Source organism: Malaclemys terrapin, chromosome 20 (genome assembly GCF_027887155.1).
Source record: "Malaclemys terrapin pileata isolate rMalTer1 chromosome 20, rMalTer1.hap1, whole genome shotgun sequence".
Lineage (NCBI taxonomy): Eukaryota > Metazoa > Chordata > Testudines > Emydidae > Malaclemys > Malaclemys terrapin.
The window spans coordinates 14996902-15024310 of NC_071524.1; the positions used below are offsets into that span (position 1 = coordinate 14996902).

The following is a 27409-nucleotide window of genomic DNA, read 5'->3' on the forward strand; positions in this document are numbered from 1 at the left end:
CAATAGGGAAGGGTTCTGGGGTTATAGGGCGAGGAGATGGTGGAGCTATAGGGAGAGGACATGCCAGGCTAATGGAGTGTGTGTGGGGGTTATAGGAGAGGATGCGCTAGGCCATCAGTGTCAATTTCTAAAGGCTCACAGAGGAGTCACCCCATCCCGACAGACTGGGGAGGGACCTGGCTCCACCACTCCCGCCCTTTGCTGGGGGAAGCCAGACTGCAAGAGGGGGCTGCTCAACCGTGCCCAGAAGTCCGGCGGGCAGCCCCCGGCTGGCTGCCACTCACGTGGGTCCATGGGCCGCCCTCAGTTCTGCGGGGGCCCTCTAGGGGCCCAGGGACGGGGCAGGTTTGGTTGGGCTCCAGGGCCGAGCTGTGTAGTGTAGTTAATATCCTGTTGGCTCAGGCGTGAGGAGAGGGAGATTTGGAAAGCGGGGGGGGGGGGGGGGGGGTCTGTCCGCAAGATTAGACAGGGCCAATCACAGCCCCGCTCCTGCCGGCGGAGAGCGAAGCAGCAGGCGATCGATTTTCCAGCTCGCTGGCTCGTCAGCGCGACAGTCACCAAACAGCTGCGTAGCCGGGCAAGAGAAGCAGGCGGCCCAGCGTCGCCAGGAACCGGGTGGGCTCTGCAGGCAGGGCCGCGCGGGGGCTCCGGGTCCCTGGTCGGTACTGGTGCTTTTCCTCCTCGTCCCAGTCCGAGCCAGGTCCAGTTTGCAGCCGGGCGCAGTCTGAAGCAAGCACCAGGCACGTGTTCGCCCTGGCAAAGGGCACCAACTAGTGACCCTTGTCAGTTCCAGAATGAGGGGCCATGGCACGGACCAGGTGTCTCTTCTCTCTGGCCGCAGGGGCGTCAGTGGATCTTGGATAGGTCTCTTGGTGCGACCGCTGTGCCAGCCAGGAGTGACGTCGGAGAAGAGGGCACCGGCTCCGGGGCGGGCAAGCCCTGGCACTCCATCCGCCTCAGCGGGTGCCCAGCTGGGGGAGAAAACCCTGAGTGGCCCCCGCTGGAGTCGAAGAGGCTCAGGGAGGACGCGCTGTGCCAGGCACTGCCCCTGGCAGCAGCTGGGATGCCCGGTGCAGCCACCCGGAGAATCCCACGTCCAGAGTTGCCGCCGAGCGGGATCCTAGCAAGCACAGCAGTGTGGCGGTGTCCCCGCCCCAGCGCCTGGTGGCGGATGCACATGGCACGTGGGTTCCCTCAGGCTCTCTGGGCTGGAAAGAGGAAGTGTCCCGGTCTTGGCAGCAGAATGCGAGGGGCCCCAGAAGAGCCAGACGTTCTCCCTACCCCATTCCTGCCCCGGTCACTGCCAGCCACCCATCACTGCCAACTGCACCCAGAATGCCGCCCAGTCCCCACACAAAGCTCCCGGCCTGCCTTCCCATATAAAAGCACCCCATCCCACTTAGATCGACCCCCCTCGCCTCCTCCAGACACCACCCCTGAAAGACGGGCACCCCCACAAGAACCCCATAACAGGTGCGCCCAATACGTGTCCGCCTGTCACTCCCCACTCCCCCCGACCCGTTAGAAAACCACTTGCACGTGTCCAGCCAGCGCCGCTCCCCAGCAGGACAGAGGCCCGGAGCAGCCTAAAGCAGTTTCCTTCCTAATCCAGTCCGAGAAAGAAGCTGATCCGGGTCGAGGTGCATTCTGGTCTTCCTCCCCAGACGGGGGCGCTCTCCTGGGGCCGCTAGCAGGGGAGAGCTCCCCAGTCCGTTAAAGCCCGAGAATTAGAAACTTAAAGGTAATAAAATAATCTTTTAACCATATACAAATATATATATTAAAAGAAAAACCACCAGCAACTCTCCTTCCCCGACGGGCCACGGAGGGAAGCTGGGCGTATCCTGCAGCGCGATGGGGCGGATTCCTCTCTCACTCCATCTTGGACATTTCAAATTTCGTGGTCACTATTTCCTGGAGCCGGAGAGAGAAAAGGGCCCTTGTTAGGTCCCACGGGGAGGAGAAGAGTCACCCCCATGCCTAGGACTCCTCGCTGCTTCAAAGCTAAACGCGGACACCAAAGAGATCGCTGCGTGTCGGCCACCTCTGGGGTGGGGCGCGGCAGCTGATGAACGGTGACCGAGCTACACGATGGCAGAGGGCAGGGAGCGAAGGAAAACCCTGCGCCCGACTAAAACGGGAAGGGGACACAGCGGCAGAACGGAGTCACCCGGAGAACCCAGAGGTAGGTAAGCGCCTGGCTCTTGTGAAGGGGTTGATGGGATCTTGGGTGATCATGAGTGTCAGTGCCTCTGTTTCCTTTCAGGTCAGAGACACAAGAGAACAGCGCCCCCTAGTGCTGCACTGCGAGGGGAGCGCGCCCCCTACCCGGCTCTCTGCAGCACAGCGCCCCCTAGCGCTACACTGGCTCCGAGGGGAGGGGACTCACTGCCTTGCCCTCCGTATACATAGATGCTCTTTGGAGCGGGCAAGCTAACAGGCGGGTTCAGGGAGGAGACTCTCTGGGGCTCTGAATACGAAAAGCAGGGTTACCTCATCGGAGTCCAGCAGAGGGGGTAGCACCCTGCAAGAGGGAAGAGAGGCAGGAAAGGTTAGTCCACGGGATTAATGCACGGACTGACGCAGGCCCTCTGAGGGACAGACGGATCTGCCTCAAGCCCAAGGCGTATGGGGGTCCCAAGCGAGGGCGTGAAAGGGATCTTACCCCTTGGGGAGGGGGAGGAGAATCTGGACATCGTCCGAGAGGAAATTCAGCCAGGACGCTGGAGCCAAATATCCCCAATCCCACAGCACGGACCAGGGGATATTGCTGGAGAGGGTTTTGGGGGGTCATTTCTCATCCAGGTATTCACATCTCCTGCTCCACAGCGCCCCCTGGTGCCGTACTGGGTCATTATGGACTCCAAGGGGCGAGCGCCCCCCACCCTGCTCCACAACGCCCCCTAGCGCCATCCTAGGGCAATGGGGTCAGCACTGACTCCCAGGGGAGAGTGCCCCCTACAGCACAGCGCCCCCTTGTGCCAGACTGGGGTCAGTACAGCCTCAGAGGTGAGCAGCCCCTGCTGATACCATTTCTCCAGCACTGGGCATTTCCCTCGGCGATCTCCCACCCAGGGTCCAGCTCCAAACGCGATTACCATGACAGCTAAGAGGCCAGCAGCCCAGCGCGGCTATAAAGAGCATGCCAGGCAAAGGCCCTGCGTACGAACAGACCGTCCTCCTCACAGCATCCCCGCACGGGGGAGCCCCCGAGGGTCGCGCGAGAAGATCTTAGATTGCCCCAGACGGAAGGGCCAGGCGACCTCAGGGATCGCACTCAAACCTACACGTCAGCCATAGACGAGGGGATGTTTTCCTCCACCCATTTCAAATCTTCATCCTGCAAAGAAAGAGGGTGGGGGGGAACACATAGTGAGTGCTGGAGTCCTGGGGAGCATCCCCCAGATTGGGCGCATCGGCCTGAAGTTTGCAATACCGCGAAGAATCCACTGACTGGGAGGGGACGGCGCCCCCTAGAGCCACTGGGTGGTGAGTGGCAGCACCCCACAGCACAGCGCCCCCTAGTGCCACACGGGCGTATTGGGGTTAGCTCACCCCTGGCCACAGAGTCTCCAAGGACGATCCCTGCAGCGTCTTGGGTCTCCCGCCCACATCGTAAGCGGGTCCGACCCTGCTTAGCTTTGCAGCTCCAAGAGGAACGCAGCCTGCGGTGCTACAGCTGCAAACCCTGTCCGGTTGCGCACCGGCGGAAGCTGTTCACCCTGACTCCCCCGTCTGCAGCCATGAGCAACTTTCGGCAGGGCCGTTAGGGGCCTAAAGGGCTCCGATGCGGGGCCAGGGGTGGCACCCGATTCAGAGCCTGACGCTGGAGAGGTGGAGGCCCCTTTGGGGAGCCACGAGCCGGATCAGCACCCCCGAACCCCATTCCTTACCACTCGGCTGCCTTTGAGGATCCCATTGGCTTCATTTTTTGCACCCCTCATCTTCATCCCTTCTGCAAAACAGACCCCAAACCAGTGGGTCAATGAGGGAGCAACTAGGAGCAGACCCCCACCCACCTCCTGCTGCAGTTGCCCGGGATTCTCGCATTTCATTCACCGTCTAGTGGGTTGGCAAAGTCATTTCAGAGTGACAGCTGCTGCTCGGTTTGATCCCTCCCCTACCTGGCTGGCAGGGTTCAAAGGAGCCACTAGCAACAGAGGTTTTGGTTGGAAGCCACCGCTGCCCATCGAACGGGGCTGACCCAACCCCACCGCTGCACCGCACTCTTGTGTCTTCGATTGCAGGGAGCTTGACACGCCACTTAGCCTCACAACCCCTCCCCAGTGTTTCCTCTACCTCACAGCAGGGGACGTGACTTTCCCACCATCACACAGCAGATCAGTGACAGAGCCAGCCTCCCTTGTTCCAACCACTAGAGCCCACTCCCCAACCAGCTCCAGGAAGAGAAGAACCCAGGAGTCCTGACTCCCAGTCCTCCCTTGTTCCAACCACTAGACCCCACTCCCCCACCAGCTCCAGGAAGAGAACCCAGGAGTCCGGGCTCCCTTATTCCAACCACTAGACCCCACTCCCCCACCAGCTCCAGGAAGAGAAGAACCCAGGAGTCCTCACTCCCAGTCCTCCCTTGTTCCAACCACTAGAGCCCACTCCCCCACCAGCTCCAGGAAGAGAAGAACCCAGGAGTCATGACTCCCAGTCCTGTCACCACTCCTCTGACCCTTATACAGCACTGCCTACCTCATTCTTACATAGCTGGATTACTGTCCGACATCCTTATCTTTGTGTACAGGGCAAAAATAACCTTGCCCCCTATATATTGCCCTAGGCACATACATACACCGTGCAGAAGCTATGTAGGTAGCCAGTGCCAGACGTCCAACCCTGTGGCTGGATCATTTCCTGGTTGTGATAATTTAGAGCCCTGCTAAGTTAAGGGGAAATCAAGCTCATGCTTCAGGGAGCAGGGGTCAGGAAGGCCTTCGCTCACCCTTTCCTGCACACCCCACGTTGGTATACGCCAATAACCAAACTGGTATTATTGGTGTGTGAGCACAAGCCAGCCACACGCCAGGGCACCGAGAGAGCAGGGTGAAAGGTAAGGAGCAAAGGGAGTCACTTGAGTTCAGGCCAGTTTCTTCCTAAGCAACGGACACCGGAATCCAGGGTCTGGGGGGGAGAATCCTGTTAGATCCGACTTACCAAAGGCCTCGTTCACCATATGTTCCTCTTCCTCGTCCTCTTCCTCGCTCCCTTCATCCACCAGCGGCACAAACGCGTATCTGCCGAGATAGCACAATGGTTCACAAATGCACAGATCCCATAGCCAGGAGGACCACTGTGTTCATCCTCCTAGGCAGAATTTGATTCTTTTTTAAATAATTTCAAAGGGTATCGATGTTTGTTTAAGCACCTTCCCCCCCATCATTAGCTACAGTAGAACCTCAGACTTATGAACCCCAGAGTTACGAACTGACCGGTCAACCACACACCTCATTTGGAACCGGAAGTACACAACCTGGCAGCAGCAGACAGACACAGACACACACAAAGCAAATACAGCACAGTGCTGTGTGAAACAAACTACTGCAAAAATAAAGGGAAAGCGGCATTTTCCTTCTGCACAGTAAAGTTTCAAAGCTGTGTTAAAGTCAACATTCAGTTGTCAACTTTTGACAGAACCACCAGAATGTTTGGATCACAGTTACGAATGTTTCAGAGTTATGAACCACCTCCGTTCCCCAGGTGTCTGTAATGCTGAGGTTCCACTGTATTTAAATTTTCCCAGGTGTGCAGAATTCTGGGTTTTAAGCATTTTTTTTATTTAAATGTTCACTGTTGTGGGAAATTATGGGGCAGCGGGGACAGACAATTTAAACCTTAGCATCTGTCGTTAAATAAAAGTGACGTTTTTTGTAACGGTTAAAACACCAACTGTCAATATCACCCGTCAAACCATGAGTAAATAGCTTGAAATCAAACGCCGATACGTTCTGAAGCAGCATTCGTCTTCCTTTGGCCAGCTGTATCTTTCAGTTCTCACAGATGGAAACGTTTTTCTCGCTGGTTTGCGTATTTGCGGTGAAATCAAAGTTTACTGACATTTACCGATCAAAACCAAATCCTTACAGGGACTTCCTTAAAATAACTCCTGTTTGAACTAGGGCAGATCTTTCAGAAGACCATGCCAGTTGCAGGGATATTTTTTTAAGGGGGTGGGGGGGGCATCACCTGGGGGTGTAATAGCCCATGGAGCAGGGCAGGGGATGCAGCCAGCGACTGGGTGGAGATGTGGCTCCATCTTAGCCACCAGATCTGGACTGGCTGCAGGAACGGCTGGGTGGGTTATACAGGTGGTTAGACCGGATGCTGACAATGGTCCTACGGGATAGTGCGTGTGCATGAGGGGAACCAAATAATGGCCCCCTTAGCGCCACGCTGGGGTACTGGGGTCAGCAGTGTCTCAGTGGGAAACAGAATCCTTCGCCCCACTCCCCCATCCCAGCTCCCATCTTGAAACACCCTTCCCCCAACAACTGACCTCTCCCATCCCAGCTGCCCTTCCCTGCTGCCGGGGACCAGCCTTTCTAACCGAGGCTGGATCCGAGGCGGTGGCTCATCCCTGGAAAACGGGCCGAGCGCAGCTCTCTGCTAAGCCCCAGTCTAGATGCTTTCACTGACCCCTCCGCCCGGGTGTTCGGCACTGACGTTATGGACGACACCTGGGTTGGATCCTTCCATTCCCAGTCCCGAGCGCCTGGCAGAGCATAGCCCGGGGGGGAAAAGGCGGAGGGGTCCAGGCACCTTTGGTTATTGGCCGAGGGCCTCCACAGGAACATGATCACCAGCAGGATGATGGAGAAGAGGAACCTCCAGAAGGCGTCGTCAATCCACAGCTCCCGCCAGTCCTGGGAAGGGGCAAGGGAGCAGCGGGAAAGGGAGTGAGCCGGGGGAGGCAGGACAGACACGGAAGCCCCCTCCTCCCTGGGTCGTCCTACCGCGCCCCTGACGTTCAGCCACACAGCCTCCCGTTGGAGGCAGGAGAGTTATGGAGCAACGGGGAAACTGAGGCACGGCGCAGGAGTGCCTTGCCCAAGGGCACCCAGTGAATCAGTGGCAGAGCAGGGAACAGAACCCAGGAGTCCTGATTCCCAGCCCCATGTGGGACTCAGCATCCCAACAGTAGCTGCTGGAGACTCCGGCCGGTAGCACCGCAGGAGGTCGCAGCCAGCCAGCCACCAGGGCTGGGGGGTTAGACCCTGCAGCGCGGATCTGCAGCCCCATGCGGCCTTCACAGCCAGCCTGGGCCCAGTTCCTCCCCAAGGGACCCGACCTCCCCCAGGCTCGGCTCTTGTTCACCGGGTTACTGTGCCGGCCCGACTGCCCGTGGCACCCACAAGCAGCGCCTGGCTACTCACCGACTGGCACTTGGTGAGCCGGAAGGTCTTGGTGGTCCAGATGATGAAGATGATGGAGGCTGGGGAGGAGACAGGCTGTTACCAGGGCGACGGCTGCCAGGCGGGTCCCCCCGACCCCTCGTTCAGCTTTACCATCGCTACTGGGGGTGGGGGCATTCAGTGCCAATCATCCCCGCCCGGGCACAGACTGATCCGGGGGCACGGCCGCTCAAGAGCCGGGGAAGGGATCCTGGTGGCCTCAGAGCCCTGCCCCGCGGGGTCCTGCGCACCGGGAGAGGGGGCCCAGCTCTCAGTGCACTCCCCCCAGCGCCCCCGACTCACCGATCACGGCGAAGATGAGGGTGTTGGTGAAGTGGCGGTACAGGGACAGCTTCACCGTGTTGCGCCGTAGCTTCAAGAGCTTCATGGTCTGCACCAGGCTGATGAGGATGTGTGGCCCGTTAAGGGAAAAAAACGGGGTACGCCGGGAGATATGGGGGGGGAGGGCGGCTTCACCTCCTCGAACTCGCTACAGCCCACACGACCCTCCCCCGTCCATTCTATGGTGTCTGACCTGGGCCCCTCCCCCAGGCATGCCCCATAAACCAATGGGGACTACTGCAAAGCATTCAGATGGGGGTTTGGGGGGGTGTGAGCGCACAAGGAGGCCGAGAGAATTACCTGTCTCAGGCACTCGGTTGCATACAACACACGTCCCCCCCTGCCCCACTCCCCGAAGGCCAGGAAATGGTTAATAAGCATCCTCTGCCTCCTGCAGCCCCTCCCACCCCAAGAGGCCTAAGGGGGGGGGGTGAGGGTCATGACCTCCATTTTAGAGACAGGGAAACTGAGGCACAGACAGTCTGCCCCCAATACTACACAGCAAACCCTAGGAATATGACCCAGGAGTTCTGACCACTTCCCACCCCCCCACTGCACAGCTGGGGATAGAACCCAGGAGTCCTGCCTTGCAGCCCCCTCCTGCTCCAAGCACCATAGCCCAGGCCCACCCAGCATTGGGGATACAACCCAGGAGTGCTGACCCCACGTCCCCTTGCTCTAACCACTGGACCTCACACTCCTCCCAGAGCTGGGAATAGAACCCAGGAGTCTTGACACCCAGCCCTCACCGGACTGCTCTAACCACTAGACCTCCCTTCCCCTTCTAGAATGAGGAATGGAACCCAGGAGCCCTGACACCCAGCTCCCACCCCACTGCTCTAACCACTAGACCTCACTCCCCTCCCCGAATGGGGAATGGAACCCAGGAGTCCTGATGCCCAGCCCCCACTGCCCAACCAGTCCTCAACCTCCCAGTGGCCGGAGCAGTGGGACGCGGAGCCCGGCGGCGCTGGGGACCCGGACAGAGGAGGATGGGAGCAGGCTAGTGAGCGTGAGGGGAGGGGAGGGGAGCGCAAGGGAAGCGGGAGCACGAGCACAAGGGGAGCGGGAGCAGGAGGGGAGCAGAGGGCGAGGGGAACGTGAGAGTGAGGGGAGCGCGAGGGGAGCGGGAGCACGAGGGGAGCAGAGGGCGAGGGGAACGTGAGAGTGAGGGGAGCGCGAGGGGAGCAGGAGGGGAGCGGAGCCGTGCCGTGCGGCCGAGCCCGGGCAGACCCGCAGCGGCCCAGGATATCCACCAGCAGAGGGCGGAGTCCAGCATAGCCAGGGGGATGGCAGCCAGCAGCACCAGGTCATCCTGAGCCTGGAGAGGGAAGAAGAGAAGCAGAGACCGGTGAGCGGAGGAGGGAGGAGGGGTCGCAGGGGGACAGCACAGACGGCCACAGTCCAACCCACCTTCGCACAGCCCCCCCCCATGGGGCAGCCGGTTAGAGGACAGGAGTCCCCCACCTACAAAGGTCAAACAGAACACTAGCCCCACCCCCGAGGACAATCCCCCAGCTCACCCCACCCCTCCCTCCCACAGGGAGCCCCAGGGCAAACCTCCTCCTGCTAGGCCCCGCCCCCAAGGCAAGTCCTGCCACAGCTAGGCCCCGCCCACTGTGGGGCAATCCCCACCCGGCCCCGCCCTGCCTCTCACAGGGAGCCCCAGGGTGACCCCCACAGGCCAGCCCCACTCCAGGCACCCGGTGGTCAGGACCATGAGTGTCGGGACTTTCCCCTGGCTGCCTCCCCCCTCCCCCAAGCGAGCCTGCTGTGGGGTGGGGGCCGGGACAGGAGGAAGGCGGCCCCGGGGGCGTAGGGTAAAGGATATCCACCAGACGATGCAGGAATCGACAAAGGCCAGCGCAATGTTGCACACCAGGGTGGTCGTGCTACCCTGGTCCTGGGCAGCGGGGAGGGAAGAGCCAGACGCTGAGGGATCATGGAGCAGGGCCAGCCAACCCACCCCACACCAGCCCAGGCCATCCCCCAAGTAAGCCCCGCCCTCTCCCCAGTTTAGCCCCACCCCCAACCTGCAGTCCCAGCAGCCAGCCCCTACCCACACGCCTCCCCAGGCCGGGGACGAATCCCTCTGGGGCTGCCAGAAGAGAGAGCCGTGCCCAGCAGAACCAGCTGTCCCCAGCAGGGCAGTGCCCCAAGGATGCCCCCCTGCCCCTCCGCTGCATCCCTCCTGCTCCTGCCGCCCCCAGAAACAACTGCCACCATAGCCCCGTTCAGAGGCACCATCTCCCACCCGCCGCGGGGCAGCCGGGGGCTCCAACGAAGCGCCCCCATCGCTGTGACTGGGGCCGTGACTCCAGGCCGCCCATGGCTGATGGGCCCCCCCCACAAGGTCCCCACTTACCGATTTCACCCGCAGGACGCCCTCAATGATGGAGAAGAGCAGGTACATCAGGCCCACGCCCACCACCCGGTTCAGCAGGGCGCCCAGCCGCGGCCTGCAGAGATGCACAGACAGCAGGGTCGGGGTCACCCACGGGGCGGGCAGGCCAGGGGAGAAAGGAGGGGCCTCTTCCGTGAGATGAGCCGCCCTCCTCCAGCTTCCCCCACCCCCCGACGCCCGGAACGGTCACCCCGTCCTCCACACACATGGGCTGACCCATCTCCAACCAGGGCCCCCGCCCCCCAATCGGAGTGGCAAGGCACGGAGCCGCTCCCCACAACCCATACGAAATGCACGCTACTCTTCCTGCAGGGAGGGGAAGGTGAGCTCTCAGGCTTCAGGGCGTAAACTGGCCATTGGCAGGGGTCAGGAAGGAATTGAACTGCTCGTTCCTGGAAGCAGCGCTACTCAGGGATCATCCCGCAGGGCTCATGGGCTAATCTGCCACGCATCACTCTTAAGTCTCTTCCACTGGTATCGTCTCACGCACTCTCCCTGCCCCGCCCCCCGCCCCAGGTACTCACTTGACAATGCCGTACCCCAGGCTGGCGATGATGACCAGCACTCGGGCCAACATGCGCTTCACAGCGCACAGCACTTCGGCGAAGATCACGGCCCCTTGGACTGGAACGGGAGAGAAAAGCAACGTCACCACGGGGCGGGGAACAGGAAGGTTGGGGCACAAACCATCACCCCCACCTCTCCCTGTCGTGCACAGATGCCCCTTGGATCAGAAACCAGAGCCAGGAGCCATTTCAGGCCCGTTACATCAGTCCCATGCCACTCCCTAGTGGGAGCTGGACAGAAGACGCAGAGACGGAAACAGACAATCTGGCCTCGGTCCATGCAAGGAACAGGGGTAGGGCTGGGGTCCGGCCTGGATCCAGCCCACAGGCTGTATGTATGTGGCTGGCACGACCCTCAAGGAAGCTTCCAAATGGGAACCGAGCGCAACTGAACCCGGGGCGTCTGGTGACAGCGTCGGAGGGGAAGAGCGACCGTGACTCGCTCGCTGGAGGAGCAGCACTAAGGCCAGATGACGACGCTTCGGAGGCGTGAACTGGGAGCTGCGAGGAAACGCAGAGGGGAGAAGAGAGGAGACAAGGAGGGTGGCAAAGGGGGGAGCACCCTCAGCGAAAGGGGAACAGATTTTCCCTGCATATGATGCCCAGCAGAACAAAGCAACAGAGCATCAAGCGCAGCGTAAGGATTATGCAGCGGCAGTGTTCTCCTGTCGGTCTCTACGCAACCCAGGGGGGGAGCCGCTGGGCCTGAGGGCAGCAAAAAAGGTCTGGGGTCAGCGCTGAGAGGGGAGAGTGCCCCCTATTGAACCCCCCCCCTTTACTCCCCTAAAAGCACTGTTACAACTGACTGCAAGGGGAAAGCGCCCTCTACTGAGTTCCCACCTGCACCCCCAGCAGCACAGCGCTGGGGTCAGTGCCGAGAGGTAAGGGCGCCCCCTACTGACTCACCCCCAGGTCTTCCACCCACATCCCAGCCAGGCTGAACCCTGCTGGGCGGGAGCGGCGCCGGGGCCCCGAGCACGTACCAGACACCCCCTGGCTCTGGAGGCTCTGGAACTCGGCGTAGAAGACGGCCTTCTCCAGCATGCCCAGCAGGATGACGCCCCCGATCCAGAACTGGATGCGCAGGATGTCCCGCCAGTAGCAGGCCAGCAGCCCCAACCACAGCACCCCGTAGAACACGTATACGATGCACATGGCCATGTAGAACTGCGGAGCGGGAGAGCGGCGCAGATGATGGGCAGCCAGGCGGGCCCCCTCCCCCCACCCTGCCCCTGTGATCAGGCCCAACACCTTCCCCCTATCCCCCCCCCAACCCTGCGGCCTTGAGATCAGCTCTGATCTGAGGGGCCGGCGCCCCCTAGCGCTGCCTTGGGGCCTGCAATGGCTGTGAGGGGAGAGCGCCCCCTATTGAAACAGCCACTTGCAGCACAGCGCCCCCTAGCACCACACCGGGGCTGCAGGGGAAGCGACGATTGAAAAAGGAAAGCACCCCCTAGTGCCATAATGGGGCATGGGGGTCAGTCCTGAAAGTGCCCCCTACTGAGTCCATTTTGCAGCGCAAAACCCCTTCCAGTGTCATGATGCAGCACGGACGGGGGAGCGCCCCCTTCTGAGCACCCCACCCCACTCTGCAGCGCCGCCCAACACCACGCTGGGCTCAGAACCGGCCCACAGAGGCTACCCCCTGTGTCCCTTCCTGCAGTAGTGGGATATGCCCCAGCGGTCTCCCTTCCCGGTACCAACCTGACCAAACCCTGCTTAGCTTGCAAAACCAGCCAGCATCCCAGCTCATGGTGCTAAATGAGAATGCGCTCAGTGGGGTCAGGCAGAGCTGGGTGGTTACCCACAATGCACAGCATCAAGGGGCACAGGGGCTGGCAAACCCGCTCGCCAGGAGGCCACAAAACAGCCAGCAGCGAAAGCCGGCAGCAGCCCCAGGAAAGTTCCTGCAGGGAGCCCAGCCCACGGCGTTCCTGGGGAGGGGGTGTTAGCACAGCCATGGAGACCCCCGGGCTGCGCTCCCCAAACCGTGCCAGCCCTGGGGGTCGGGTCCCTCCCCTGAGCCTGGACCCCGCTCCTGCTCACTCACCGCCATGAGGGGCCACTCGGAGGCGGAGATGTACTGGTAGTGAGGGTGTTTCATCCGGACGTCAACTGGGGAGGGAGACAACGGAGCTGGGCACCGAGAAGCAGCCAGAGGCCAGGGGCCCGCCCGCCCCAACAGCTGTTCTCCAGCTGTGTTCGCTGCCCCCTCCCCCTCCGGGCCCCCCTCCCTCCACCAGCTGCCCCCCCCCTCAGCCCCCTTCCTTCCGCAGGGATCCGTCCCATTCCCCCCAACCCCTCCCTCTGCTCAGCTCATCCCCGCCCCTGCCCTCCCTGGGACAGCCTCCCAGTGAACCCCCCCACTCACCCTGGGACAGCTGTCCCTCCCCCACATCACTCCCCTGGGACAGGCCCCTCCATCCCCTGGGACAGCTGCTACCCACCCACCCCGCTCTCCCTGGGACAACCTCCCCACCCTGCCCCACACTCCTCCTCCCCCCACTCACGCTGAGATGGCTGCCCTTCCCGCCCCCCATTGCTCCCCTGGCAACAGCCCCCCTCCCAAACCCATGGGACAGCTGCCACTCACCCACTTCACTGGGACAGCCACCCCCCCCGCGGCTACACCCTCTCCCTCTGGGACAGCTTACCCCCCCACACACACACACCCCCTCACTGCCCCAGGACATCCACCCCCACCCCCCCCGCCCTTCCTCCATGTCCCCTTCCCCTGGCCTCTCTACCCCCACCTCACTCCCCGACACTCCCCCCTCCTACCCACAGACACCCCTACTTGCCCTGCAGCAGCTACCCGTCTCCAGCCCACACCCTGTTCACCTGGGACAGCCACTCTCCCCCACCATATCCCACCCCACACATCCACTTCCCCTGTGGCAGCTGCCCCGCCCCAGCCTGTTCCCCGGGACAGCTCCCTCAGGGAGAGTCACCCCTTCCCCCACACAGCTGTCCAGTCCAAGGGGCACCAAGACCGCTGCTTCCCCAGTGATTCGAACCCAGGCCGAGGCAGCGGAGTGGGGAAGCTGCAGCCACCTGGCTTGGGCTGCGCTTACTTGTGAGCTCCCAGTTCAGGGCAGCTTTTGGGTCCTTGCTCTGCCCCTCAATCTTCAGGATGAACATGTAGGGCCCGTCCTCCCAGGTCTCGGCTAAGGCATCCAGCTGCAAACAGACACGCCCAAGTGACCCACAGGAGCCAACCTTCCACCCTCCCCCGACCCCCACGCTGGCAGAGCAGCAGACACAATCAGGGGTTCTCACTCCCTGGGATGGGGCACTCGTTAACCCACCCAGCAACAGCAAGAGGGAGAAGAGGACCTAGGGTGCGGGCTGAGCAGCGCAGAGGGAGGAGCCCTAGTTGCAACCTGGGGAGAAAATCTAACCTGCAGACTACTCTCTGTTGATTTCTATGTTGGAGGCAAAACCCGAGGGGTGGGTGGACAAACCTGGGATTATAAATACAACTTTGGATCAGCCAATGACATACTCGAGCAGTGCGATTCTACCCTGTAGGGGGCAGCAGAGCGTACTGAGGAACCCTAGCTAGGGCAGTATTTGCCAGGCGGCACCGCAGGGACAGAGACGAGCTACCCGAGGCTGGATCCATCCAGTCCTACAGACACAAGCAGCTCCTCGAACGCAACCCTCCCCATGACGACAAGCACTCCATGGGATCGGCCAGCTGTCGCGGTCACCAACCTCTGATTTGTCCTGCCTCCCTGCTTTTAATTTCTTGGTTCCGTCAGTCTTTCCCGGGCCCAGTTTCTTTCCCTGAGTCTCGCTCGGCTTCCCTGCCGCTTCTGGATTTTTGCCAGGCGGACCAGCCAATTCGGCAGATGACGACTTCTGCTTCCCTGCGGCATCCTTGGGCTGCGCGCCCACAGTCCCGCGCCGCTGGACCCCGGTTGTCTGCTGCAGAGTGCAGAAATTGAGAGACAAGAATGTATGTCTTTTAGAAGATTCTATGGGCAAAAAAAAATGGTGGTGGTGGAGGGTTACGCTCTTTTCAGGGCATCTTTCTGATGGATAAAGGCCACCAAAACTGCTTTATTCTGCTGCAGACATTTCTTCTATATTAGAAATCCAGGTCTTCTTTAACTCAATTTTTAATCTTGGGAAACTAAGGACAACTGGAGATCGGTAGGGTTAGGACACTCAACTGAGAAAGAAAGCAGGTTTATTCGGACTGTTTCAAGTGTGGTTTCACATTTAAACTCAAACAGATTGAACAACTGGGAGAGCAAGTCTTTGTTAAATACACCATTCGTTGCTAGGACAGCTCCCAGTCCAGATCTCCAGGACTTCCAAGGAGACATCTAGCGTAGTTAAGGTATAACTGCTATTTTTAGGGTAGGCACACACACTATTATTATTTAAATTGAAGACAAACTCCAAGCCCTTTTACCCCTCATTAAAAAGCAAGAAAAGGCATAAAGTGTGCTGGTTGGAAAACAGATGGTCTGTCCTGTGAAAAATAAACACATCAGAAAACACTTCATCCCAAATCGGGGCAAAAAGCCAAATTTTCTAATTTTTTGCCAAACAAAATTCTGGAAATAAAATGTTTTGGGTCAATCAAAATGTTTTGTTTCAAGAAACTCAAAACAGTTCGATAAAAACCCTTTTATACATAAAATACAGGACATTTCTAAACCCAAAAGTTTTGATCTTTCATTTTGAAACAGAACATTTTAGAAAAACAGCAATATCCCAATTTTTTCCTCCTGAGAGGAAACGTTGTCGAAATCTGTAAGATTTTTGCCAAAAACGCCAATTTAATCAAAATGGCATTTTCCAACAGAAAACTCTTTCGATGGAAATGTTGAGATTGGTTCTAGGTTCAAATCCCAGCTGATTTTTTTACTTGACTGGACACCGTTGAGAGTAAAATCAGAACCACCCTTCTAGCCACTGTACAGGACTTGTTTCAAAGCGCCTTCTTGCAATTAAAAAATACGGACAGAACGGCTGGTGCAGTTATTATTCAGTTATAGGTAGTGGGCAATGGAATTTCTCTCTCTGCATCACATCCCCCTTGTAATAAAAGAGTCACAAAATATTATTCTGTTGCAAACAAGAAATAAATATCAGCTCATGCATTTAGGATGGCAAGTGAGGAAGAATCGCTGCCCAGTTGAAATTGCAAGGGGGGAAGGATAGGGAGGCAGAAGGAACGGCCAATAATAGAATTCAGCGGGGGTACCAGGGCTAGCACACTGATGCTTAGGGAAAATGCTATTGGACCTACAATCAGCACAAGCAGTCAAGACTTCTTGTCATAGAATATCAGGGTTGGAAGGGACCTCAGGAGGTCATCTAGTCCAACCCCCTGCTCAAAGCAGGACCAATCCCCAGACAGATTTTTGCCCCAGATCCCTAAATGGCCCCCTCAAGGATTGAACTCACAACCCTCGGTAGCAGGCCAATGCTCAAACCACTGAGCTATCCCTCCCCTTACCTGAAAGATTGTCCCTCTACGGACACGGTGCTGCGCTGGGGTCAGCACAGATTCAGAGGGGAGAGGGCTCTCTACCGAGCCCCCCACCAATAGCACTGCACCCCTTATCGCCAGCGTTGACTGTGGGGAGAGCGCCCTCTAGCAAGTCACCCATCCTGCTCCCTGCAGCGCAACGCCCCCTAGCGCTGCTCTGAAGTCACCACACAATAAGGAATCAAAGCCCGGTTCCCAAAGCACCCTGGGTTCCCCATCCAAGCCTCAACCAGGGCCGATCCTGTTTAGCTTGCAAGACCTGTCAGGATCCCAGCAGCGCAGCTGCAGGACGGAACCAATGACAGACGGCACGGTCACACTCACGGCATAACCCACTACTCAAACCCAGAGCCAGGGGAGCTCTGCAAGCCCCTAGATCGGAGCAAAGGGTCAAGCCATGAAAGGTGGGGTGATCAGAGCTCTTACCCCAGGGCCAGGGAAGGAGGGGACGTCTCCTACGTACCCTGCATCAGAGGGCCAGGCAACGCCACGCAGGAAGCCCAGAGAACGCCTGTGCGCTCTCTCCCCCGCCCCCCCAAACTCCAGGGGGACTCAACAGGAGCACCCCTCTCTCAGCTAGCTGGCCGCGATGATCGGCCTGAAGCCAGGGCTGTGGGGGAGAAGAGGGGAGCCCGACACTGGGGTTACCCACCTGCAAGTCCGTGAGGCGATCCAGCCGGGTGGGAAGCTCGAAACTCTCCACATTCAGCTAAGGGAGGAGCGAGAAGAGAGTCACCTAGAGCTGCTGGCGCAAAGCAGGGCGGCGCCCCAGGGAACCCCACAGACAACGGGGACCCCAGCCCCCCTAAAATGGCCCAAGAGCCCCCAGCTACCACGGCCCTCTGCTGTTTCAATCAGCAGAATTAGGAACCACCCCCTCCCCCAACCGACCACAAGCCCCCCTAGCCTCCCACGCAATCAGCCCACCCTTGCATCGGCCCCCCACCAGGACACCCGCAAAGGGGCCAAGACCCCCCCCGCCTGCCCCTCCCTCCCTCCCCCAGTCATCAGAGCCACCCCTGCTCCTAAGAGCTCTGTTCTGAGCTCCATTCTCTTCCTGGGGTTCCCAGTCCTCGACCCCAGAGGGAACTCACCTCGAGGGGGACCGAGTGACTGCAGTTGAAGGGTTTATAGGAGTGTAGGATGTACTGGCCGGAGCTCTTCGGTTCCAGCTCGACCCTGTAATTGGTCAGGTAAGTCTCTGCTCTCTTCTCCTGCAGGGGTGGGAAGAGACTAGGACCGAGGCCCAAAGATCTCCCCGCCCAGGGGACACCGCTCACGTGGTTGATCCCCAATAGCCCATCACCTGCTCGGTACGCTCCGGCCAACACCCTAGATGGGGGGCAGACTCCTCCCTGATTCCCCCCCACCCCAGGGATAGCCATGAAGTGGTGGATCAATGAGCCCAGCACGGAGGGGTCACATTCCCAGCAGATAAGGTGGAGGAAAGAGAGCAATACCTCTCCCACCCACCCACCCCTTCAGTTCCCCCCAAAGTTTAGTCTACATGTGGACACTAGGGAAAATTATTGTGAATTAACCCAGATTAGTTAAACCAGATTAATATAAGAACGGCCATATTGGGTCAGACCAAGGGTCCATCTAGCCCAGTATCCTGTCTTCCGACAGTGGCCAATGCCAGGCGCCCCAGAGGGAATGAACAGAACAGGTGATCATCAAATGATCCATCCCCTGTCGCCCATTTCCAGCTTCTGGCAAACAGAGGCTAGTGACACCATCCCTGCCCATCCTGGCTAATAGCTGTTGATGGACCTATCCTCCATGAACTTATCTAGTTCTTTTTTGAACCGTTATAGTCTTGGCCTTCACAACATCCTAAGGCGTGACTGTGCGCTGGGTGAAGAAATACTTCCTTTTGTTTGTTTTAAACCTGCTGCCTGTTCATTTCATTGGGTGACCCCTCGTTCTTGTTTATGAGAAGCCGTAAATAACACTTCCTTATTTACTTTCTCCGCACCACTCATGATTTTATAGACCTCTGTCATACCCCCCTTAGTCTCCCATCCAACGGCCCCAAAGCGATTCACACACAATTAATGATGCCTCACAACCCCAGCTCCCACCATCCCCTGCAAGGTCAGCATCATCCTCGTTTCCCAGAGGGAGAAACTGAGGCACGCAGATGGAAAAGAATTTGCCCGGGCTTATAGGGAGTCACTGGTACAGCTGGAAATAGAAGCCAGGAATCCTGACCCCCCCCTCCATGCCCCCAGTCTCACGCACTAACCCATCGGATTCCCAGAGTCAGGAATAGAACCTCGGAGTCCTGGCTCCCAGCCCCCTGCTCTAACCACTGGACTGTGCTCCCTCTGGGAGTGTGGGCGTCAAAGGCCTCTATGCTCAGAGTTCTCAGTCCAACCAGCCTGCTTTGAATGCCTCCTCCACCCAGTCCTCCTCTTCTCCCCACACCTCCCAGCCCTTCCCCGCAAGGGCACAGAGGTGCTTACGTCTATGTAGACTTCATTGTGACAATGGGAGCTTCGCAGGTACCAGGTCACGTTCAGGGTCACCCCCGGGGAGCACTTCTTCGACAGCACTGCAAAGCAGAGGCACCATCAGCGCCCGGCCAACAGGCACCCGAGACCCCAGCAACGGAGCCGGAGTCATGACCGGCAAGGGGCAAGGCAGGTCGTTTGCATCCTCAGCAGGAAAAGCTGGGACGACATCATCCCTGGCAGGAGAAGTATGGAGACAGAACGCGGACTCCTTCCCCCACCGCCAAGGCCTGTGCTGATCTGATGGGGGTGGGAGAGGGAGACTAGACAGGATTAGATAGATGAGGCAGTATCATTACCCCCATTTTACAGATGGAGAAACTGAGGCAGGGGCAGGACTTGACCTGTTCACCCAGCAGACCAGCAGCTGAGCCAGGAACAGAAACCAGTTCTCCCAAGTCTCAGACCAGAGCTCTAGCCACATGGTGGCTTTTTCGGAGAGAGCCTGATTTGCTTGGGTCCCATCAGCACAGGCTGAATCTTCGGGACTCTGCAGGCCCCGGGACCTTGCTCAGTTTGAACGGCCAACCCAGGACTGGGCAGTTTTCCTTTGGGTTTCTCTTGCTTCCTCTCCAACATACAGGCACGAAGCAAAACCAAGCTGCGTTCGGCTGCCCGAGAACGTCAACCCCCAACATGTTGCTGTCACAGTCCCACGTCAGCAAAGTACCTGAGCACATGCCTAACTTGAAAATACATAAGCAGGTGCTGCTGATATCTGATGCTTAAAGCCCCAGCTACCGGATTCACGTGATTAAGTGAGAATCAAGACAAACTAGGAAATGGGACACCCCCCTCCCCCCGAGAGTCTAATACTAGAAATCAAAACACGAGGTGTGTTTTCATTCATTATTTTTTGATCTCGTAATGTTGGGGGACCCAACTTGCATTTTTTGAACCCCTGAGCTCAGCAACGCAGCATCTCACTAACTTTAGCAGAACGGATTCCATGCTCAAAGCTTAGGTACCCTGCTAACTCACGGCCTATGTTTCGTATTCTTTTGCAATCAAAACTGCTTTAAAAAAAAGGACACATTTTGTGATGCTTTGGAACATTTTCACTGGGTCCTTAGAACAAGATGATATATATATTATGCAACTGTCAATGTGTGACCTTCACTAAATTCTGGGTTTGTTTGAAATGTAATCTCTCTCTCTCTCTCCCTGGAGGGCTGTGTGTCTCGCACAGTAGCTGCTTAAATGACAAATAAAAAAGTAGTGTTTTGATATGATCCAAAGGGCTTTTCAAAATAACATGGTATTTTTAGATGCCCCAGCTCAGTGGGTTACAGAAAACATAAGAACAGCCCTACTGGGTCAGACCAAAGGTCCATCTAGCCCGGCCCGGTATCCTGTCTTCCGACAGTGGCCAGTGCCAAGTGCCCCAGAGGAATGATCAGAACAGGGAATCATCATGTATCCATCCCCTGTCGCTCATTCCAAGCTTCTGGCAAACAGAGGCTAGGGACACCATCCCTGCCCATCCTGGCTAATAGCCATTGATAGGCCTTTCCTCCATGAACTTATCTAGTTCTTTTTTGAACCCTGTTATGCTCTGGGCCTTCACAACATCCTCTGGCAAGGAGTTCCACAGGTTGACTGTGTGCTGTGTGAGGAAATACTTCCTTTTATTTGTTTTAAACCTGCTGCCTATTAATTTCATTTGGTGACGCCTAGTTCTTGTGTTATGAGAAGTAGTAAAGAACACTTCCTTATTTACTTTCTCTACACCAGTCATGATTTTATAGACCTCAATCATATCTCCCCTTAGCTGTCTCTTTTCCAAGCTGAAAAGTCCCAGTTTTATTCATCTCTCCTCACACGGAAGCCGTTCTATACCCTTAATCATTTTTGTTGCCCTTTTCTGAACCTTTTCCAATTCCAATACATCTCTTTTGAGATGGAGCGACCACATCTGCACACAGTATTAAAGATGTGGGCATACCATGGATTTATATAGAGGCAACATGATATTTTCTGTCCTATTATCTATCCCTTTCTTAATGATTCCCAGCATTCTGTTAGCTTTTTTGACTGCCGCTGAACATTGAGTGGATGTTTTCAGAGAACTCTCCACAATGACTCCAAGGTCTCTTTCTTGAGTGGTAACATAAAATAGTGGGGTCTAAATTAGCTATGTATAGTTGGGATTATGATTTCCAATGTGCATTACTCTGCATTTATCAACATTAAATTTCATCTGACATTTGGTTGCCCAGTCAACCAGTTTTGAGCGATCCTTTTGTAGCGCTTTGCAGTCTGCCTGGGTCTTAACTAACTTTCGTAATTTTGTATCATCTGCAAATGGCGCCACCTCACTGTTTACCCCTTTTTCCAGATCATTTATGAACAGGTTGACTAGGACTGGTCCCAGTACAGACCCCTGGGGGACACCACTATTTACCTCTCTCCATTCTGAAAACTGACCATTTATTCCTACCCTTTGTTTCCTATCTTTTAACCAGTCACCAATCCATGAGAGAACCTTCCCTCTTATCCCACAGCAGCTTACTTTGCGTAAGAGCCTTTGATGAGGGACCTTGTCAAAGGCTTTCTGAAAATCTAAGTACACTATGTCCACTGGATCCCCCTTGGTCCACATGTTTGTTGACTGCCTCAAAGAATTCTAGTAGATTGGTGAGGCATGATTTCCCTTTACTAAAACCATGTTGACTCTTCCTCAACAAATTATGTTCATCTATATGTCTGACAATATTGTTCTTTATTATAGTTTCAACCAGTTTGCCCAGTACTGAAGTCAGGCTTACTGGCTGTCATTGCCGGGATCACCTCTGGAGCCCTTTTTGAAAATTGGCGTCACATTAGCTATCCTCCAGTCATCTGGTACAGAAGCGGATTTAAATGATAGGTTACAGGCTACAGTTAGTAGTTCTGCAAATTCACATTTGAGTTCCTTCAGAACTCTTGGGTGAATCCCATCGGGTCCTGGTGACTTACTGCTGTTTAATTTATCAATTTGTTCCAAAACCTCCTCTAATGAGACCTCAATCTGGGACAGTTCCTCAGATCTGTCACCTAAAAAGAATGGCTCCGGTTTGGGAATCTCCCTAACATCCTCAGCCATGAAGACAATCCTTTCCATTTACTGGAGAGCTCTATTTCTCTAGATTTAGTATTTCCCTCTCAGGAAAGCTGTGATCAAAGCTTTCAAATCTGGGTGCCTAAAACCAGGCCCCTTAAACTCCATATTTAGGCTCCTAATTAAGGGCCGATCATGCAAAGACTGAAGCACGTACTTATCACAGTTTGTTGGAAGATCTTCTTTGAAACAGTTTCCCGTTGGAAAATTCCAATGTTTTTCAAGGAACTGTATCAACCGAGACGAAGCTTTGTGCAAAACATTGGGAAACTGTTTTGAAAACGGCCAAACATCCCCCAAATGCTGTTTGGACTCTGCAAAGCTCACCCCCATAGAGCTTACGGAGCCCAGCGTTTCAACGCATCTGAAGCGACTCACCCTGGAGAGAGATCGAGGAGCCGTTGAACATCGTCTTGGAGAACACAAACAGGTTCTTGGTGCTGTTCTGAAAAGGCAGGGGTGGGGAAGAGGCGGTTCGGTCACAAGGTAAGAAAACACACGGGGAGGGGTTTTTTGATCCCTTAAACAAACCGATGCAAGGACTCTGGAAATGTGCACTAGTGAATCATCATAAATGAGCCACTCGGGGCAAATTGCTTTGCATATAGCCTGGAGTGGATAAAGTTTTGCATGGCTGCTTCTGGGGAAGGGCAGAAGGGTTACGAAAGAAGCAGAGTTTTATCCCCCTGGCTTGTCCTCAGAAGAGACAACGAGAAAGGGCTGTGTTAGGAGGCAGCATGATGCAGGGGTTAGAGCACTGGTTTGGTACTAAGGAGATCTGCGTCCCATTCCCAGCTCTTCCGCTTCCGTTTCCCTTCCCACCCTGTATCATGTCTATTTGGATAAACTCTCTTACTAGGGATTTGTACAGTGCCTAGCACTACAGAGGGGCTTGGCTGGCACCTCTAATAAAAGGAAAGAGTACCAGCAGCTTCTGAGCAGTGGGGCAGAGAGGAGATCAGAAGGTTCAAAGGACTGAGGTCACAAGTTCAAATCCAGCCTGCTGCTAGAGAGTAAAAATAAATGGAATTGGACTGTTTGAGGCAGGGGGGATGGTAGAACGTCCCTTGGGAGACGGCCCACAGGGACCCAGGGGTGATTAGTGAAAGCAACAAGCGCAGCCACCAAAATGTGCTATTGGCTGGAGAGCAAGTGACCCACGCAGGCCAAATTCCTGGCTCACTCGCACAGGTGGCCCGGCCAGGGCAGGGCTGGTGGAAGGTCTCGGGTAGGAAGTCGATCACGTGGGCTGACAAGCTTGCACCGTTTTTAACGGCATGAACGTGGTTCCGACAAGGGGAAGTCGGCTGGGGAAAGCCAGTCAAGCCTGAGCACACCCGGCCACTCTCAGTGGAGGATCTCAAAGCACTTTATGAACTAAAATTGAGTCTCAACCTTCCCACCCCAAAGCAGGTGCACCCAAATCCACAGACAGGGAAGCAAGGCGACATGTTACACACAGACACAGCAGAAGAGCCACAATGAGAACCCAGGAGTCCTCACTCCCAGTTCCTCTGCTCAAACAACTACAACCTCACTCTGGCCCAGAACTGGGCAGAGGACCCCGGAGTCCTGACTCCCATTGCTCAACCCCTCCAACCTACTTTGCGAATAGAACCCAGGTGTCCCCACTCCCAGCTGCCTTGCTCTAACAGCTAGATCCCAGCCCCATCCCGCTGGAGGCCTAGAACCCATATGCTCCAACTCCTAGCCCCATTACTCTAAGTAGGCCCTACTCCCACCTAGGGATAGATCCCCAGGAGTCCAGACTGCCCATCACCAAACCACACTCCCATCCAGGGCTGGGAATAGGATACGGGCACCCGGCCCTAAACACTGCACACACTTGGTCGCAGCTAGGTCCTTCTTTCTGAAGTTCCGATGACGCTGTTATGTATAACGAGACGTCCCCACTGTGCTAAGAACATCCCATTGTCCCTGATACCTACAGACGGTACCAGACTTTGAGGGCTTTCAGCTGTGCACTGATCCAATCAAGAGATCTTATTAATGAACTTATCGCTCACGGGGCAACGAGCAAATAATGACTTCGTGCCCGGATTAACATTAAGTTTTCAAGGTACATATTGACCGAGGTACATTCTATTCAGTCAATATTCAGTTCTTCAATTATTCAGACCAACACTGATGTTCGCCCGTCAACACAAATCCACTGCCCTCTTTGTAAGGTACGTTCAGCGGCTCCCCAGAGGAAATATGCAGTGAATTTGCCATTACAGCCAGATTGCTCCAGAGGGACAGAAGCGAGGAATATTTGGAATGGGGGATATTAACACACTGTTATTTCCTACTACCCTTTTCCAGCCAAGGAATTCAAAGCCACTTACAGGTGTCAGGGAATTAAGCATCACAATCAACAGTGGAAGGAAAGTATCAGAGGCGTAGCCGTGTTAGTCTGAATCTGTAAAAAGCAACAGAGGGTCCTGTGGCACCTTTAAGACTAAAAGAAGTATTGGGAGCATAAGCTTTCGTGGGTAAGAACCTCACTTCTTCAGATGCAAGAGAATCTGAAGAAGTGAGGTTCTTACCCACGAAAGCTTATGCTCCCAATACCTCTGTTAGTCTTAAAGGTGCCACAGGACTCTCTGTTGCTTTTTAGTGGAAGGAAAGTCTTTTTTCCATCCCTTTTCCCCATTTTCCAGATAGGGAAACTGAGACAGAGAGTGACTCGTCAGTGGGAGGGCCAGGAATACAACCTGCTCCCCGGCCTTAATAGTGACACAAAAAGAAATGAAACACCCTGAGATTCTTTATATTATATAAAGAAGGAAATATTTTCCTGTGTGTATTTTATACCAGGAATCCAGATGGCCGTGGGATCGAGACACTAGACTGGGATCCAGGGGATCTGTGTTCAACTCGATTTACTTTACAGAAGTCATTCCCAAATCAGATCCCAAATAGCAATTTAGGGACCCCAATCCACCCTTTCTCCCTCCCTGTGTCTCTTCTGTCTATTTAGATTGGATGTCCTTCAGGACAGAGACTCTCTCGCAGTCTGCACTAGGCCTGGCACAATGGGGCAGGAGATTCCAGCCACCGCCATTGTATGGTTATCAGGGCTTGTCTGACGCGGGAGACTTCACAGCGACTGGACAACCAGTGGCATTATGACATCGCAAGACACTGAAAGCTGCAGCAAGTCAAAGAGGGAGGGATTTGGAAAGCAGACTGCTTAAAACTTTAGGGCGTTTGAACACCCCTTTAATCTATAAAACTATCGCACGGGCCGGAGAAAGAACATCTCTGTTAAAAGAGTCTCACGCACACAGTTAAAAGGCAGATCTCACGGTACACACGCTCCGATCCAAGGAGTGAGCCCACACTAAGGACATTTCCCACCCCTGCCAATGCTGGAAGCCCTAGAACCACCAAGGCTCGCCCACCAAGCAGCAGCAGGCACAGGCCTCCTGTCTACACCCGGGCTCCCAAAGTTGCAGCAGTGGGCTATTTTGATCCCCCCAGCAGCGGCTGCAGGGGAAGCGAGGAAGCCCACCGCCCTTCCTGACGTGCCCCAGGAACAGACCAGACCTAAAGGCTCATCTAAGGGCTCATCTGTTATGAAGAACAAGGCAAACAAGAAACAGGTGGGACAGCCCAGGTCCTGCTCGGGACACCAGCCCTACCTCTAGTATGGAAGAACATAGAGGCTCAGAGCAGGGCGCCCCTGCCCCCCACTCTATAGGGGCCCCGAGCAGGGCACCTCCTCCTTCCTTCACCCAGATAGACCAATCCCTATATCCCACCTCTATAGGAACCCAGAACACGGTCCCCCCACCCCATTCTATAGGGGCCCAGAGCTGGGCAACCCCTCTCCCACTCTATAGGGGCCAGGCACCCCACCCCTATTCTATAGGGTCCCAAAGCAGGGCACCCCCATTGTATAGGGGCCAGGTGCCCCACCCCCATTGTATAGGGGCCCAGAGCAAGGCACCCCCTCTCATTCTATAGGGGCCAGGCACCCCACCCCCATTCTATAGGGGCCCAGAGCAGTGCTCCCCTATACATAGGGATCGGTCCCTCCCCTCTATAGGGGCCCAGAAGAATCTGACCCCCGACCTGGGGGGGGGGGGGGCGATTGCCCCGAGGCGGAGCCGCTAATGGGGGGAAGGGCGGAGCGAGCCCCCCCGCAGGGGGAGGAGCCTCTGTCGCGACAGGCCCCGCCCCTATCGCGCCGCCGCAGACTCACGCTGCGGGGGCTCACGGTCCAGCGCCCCGGCTCGGACCCCGCCCCGCCGGCCGCCGCGGGCCCGAGCGCCAGGAGCAGCAGGAGGGAGAGAGGCCGCGTCCCCCCACCGCCCCGCCGCGCGGCCGCCGCCATCCTCTTCCGGGCCCGGCACCACGTGACCTGCAGGCAGGGGCCGGGGGAAAGTGCCAACCCCGGGGAGGGGCGAAACGCCCCCCCGCCGCCAATCCGGGAAGCAGGGACCGGGGGGAAAGTGCCAACCCCGGGGAGGGGCGAAACACCCATCCCCGCCATTCGGGAATCAGGGACCGGGGGGAAAGTGCCAACCCCGGGGAGGGGCGAAACACCCATCCCCGCCATTCGGGAAGCAGGGGCCGGGGGAAAGTGCCAACCCCGGGGAGGGGCGAAACGCCCATCCCCGCCATTCGGGAATCAGGGACCGGGGGGAAAGTGCCAACCCCGGGGAGGGGCGAAACGCCCCCCCCGCCGCCAATCCGGGAAGCAGGGACCGGGGGGAAAGTGCCAACCCCGGGGAGGGGCGAAACGCCCATCCCCGCCATTCGGGAATCAGGGACCGGGGGGAAAGTGCCAACCCCGGGGAGGAGCGAAACGCCCCCCCGCCGCCAATCCGGGAAGCAGGGACCGGGGGGAAAGTGCCAACCCCGGGGAGGGGAGAAACACCCCCCCCCAAATCGGGAAGCAGAGACCGCGGGGGGGGGGGGGGGGGAGTGCCAACCCAGGGGAGGAGCGAAACACTCCCCGCCAATCCGGGAATCAGGGGCCGGGGGGAAAGTGCCAACCCCGGGAAGGGGCGAAACACCCTCCCCCTTGCTAATCAGGGAAGCAGGGTCCCGGGGGGGGGTGAGGGGGGGAGCGGGGAAGTGCCAATCCCGGGGAGGGGCGTAACGTCCCCGCACCCCCATCCGGGAAGCAGGGACCGGGGGGAAAGTGCCAACCCGGCGGAGGGGCGAAAAAATAATTCCTCCCCTTTGTGATACTAGGGGCTGGGAGGGTGAGGAAGGGTGAAAAATGAGCTCCTCCCAATCCAGGAGCCAGGGCCTAGAGTCCCACCTTGAAGCTTTGGAGCCACCCCTGACTGCCAGGGGAGAGCGCCCCCCACTGAGCCACCTCGCCATATTGCCAATAAACTGGTCCCTACAGCCACTGCCCCCAGGCCCGGGCTGGGCACCCTGGGGGGAAGCTTGTGCCCTGCTCTGCCGTGAAAACTACAACTGAAGCTGCCTGCATTAAATGGAAACACCCCAGGTCTCTCCCCCCCCCCCTGCAGGCTGCATGATGCTGTATTAACCCCCCCTCCCCCAAAGCAGCATCTGCTACCTAAGCCTTTGCTAATTTTGCCTTTTGGGC

The 27409-nt window shown here is 56.9% G+C and overlaps 1 protein-coding gene across 2 annotated transcripts; it reads right to left on the minus strand.

Annotated features, from left to right (window-relative positions):
- Positions 1 to 935: 935 nt before the first annotated feature.
- Positions 936 to 26203, minus strand: LOC128826410 (transmembrane protein 87A-like). 2 transcript variants are annotated; one of them, XM_054009663.1, is made up of 20 exons: positions 26045 to 26203; positions 22213 to 22279; positions 18687 to 18775; positions 17313 to 17432; positions 16871 to 16927; positions 14427 to 14639; positions 13784 to 13889; positions 12760 to 12824; positions 11693 to 11876; positions 10668 to 10767; positions 10105 to 10198; positions 8990 to 9060; positions 7701 to 7807; positions 7380 to 7438; positions 6766 to 6869; positions 5164 to 5243; positions 3894 to 3955; positions 3288 to 3340; positions 2494 to 2524; positions 936 to 1914 (listed from the first exon to the last, which is right to left on the minus strand). In XM_054009663.1, exons 1-20 carry the CDS (start codon positions 26174 to 26176, stop codon positions 1873 to 1875), a joined length of 1836 nt encoding a protein of 611 aa, XP_053865638.1. In that variant the 5' UTR covers positions 26177 to 26203; the 3' UTR covers positions 936 to 1872. The 2 variants fall into 2 exon arrangements, with proteins under 2 accessions (XP_053865638.1, XP_053865637.1); XM_054009662.1 differs by lacking the exon at positions 8990 to 9060 and adding an exon at positions 9569 to 9642.
- Positions 26204 to 27409: the final 1206 nt, after the last annotated feature.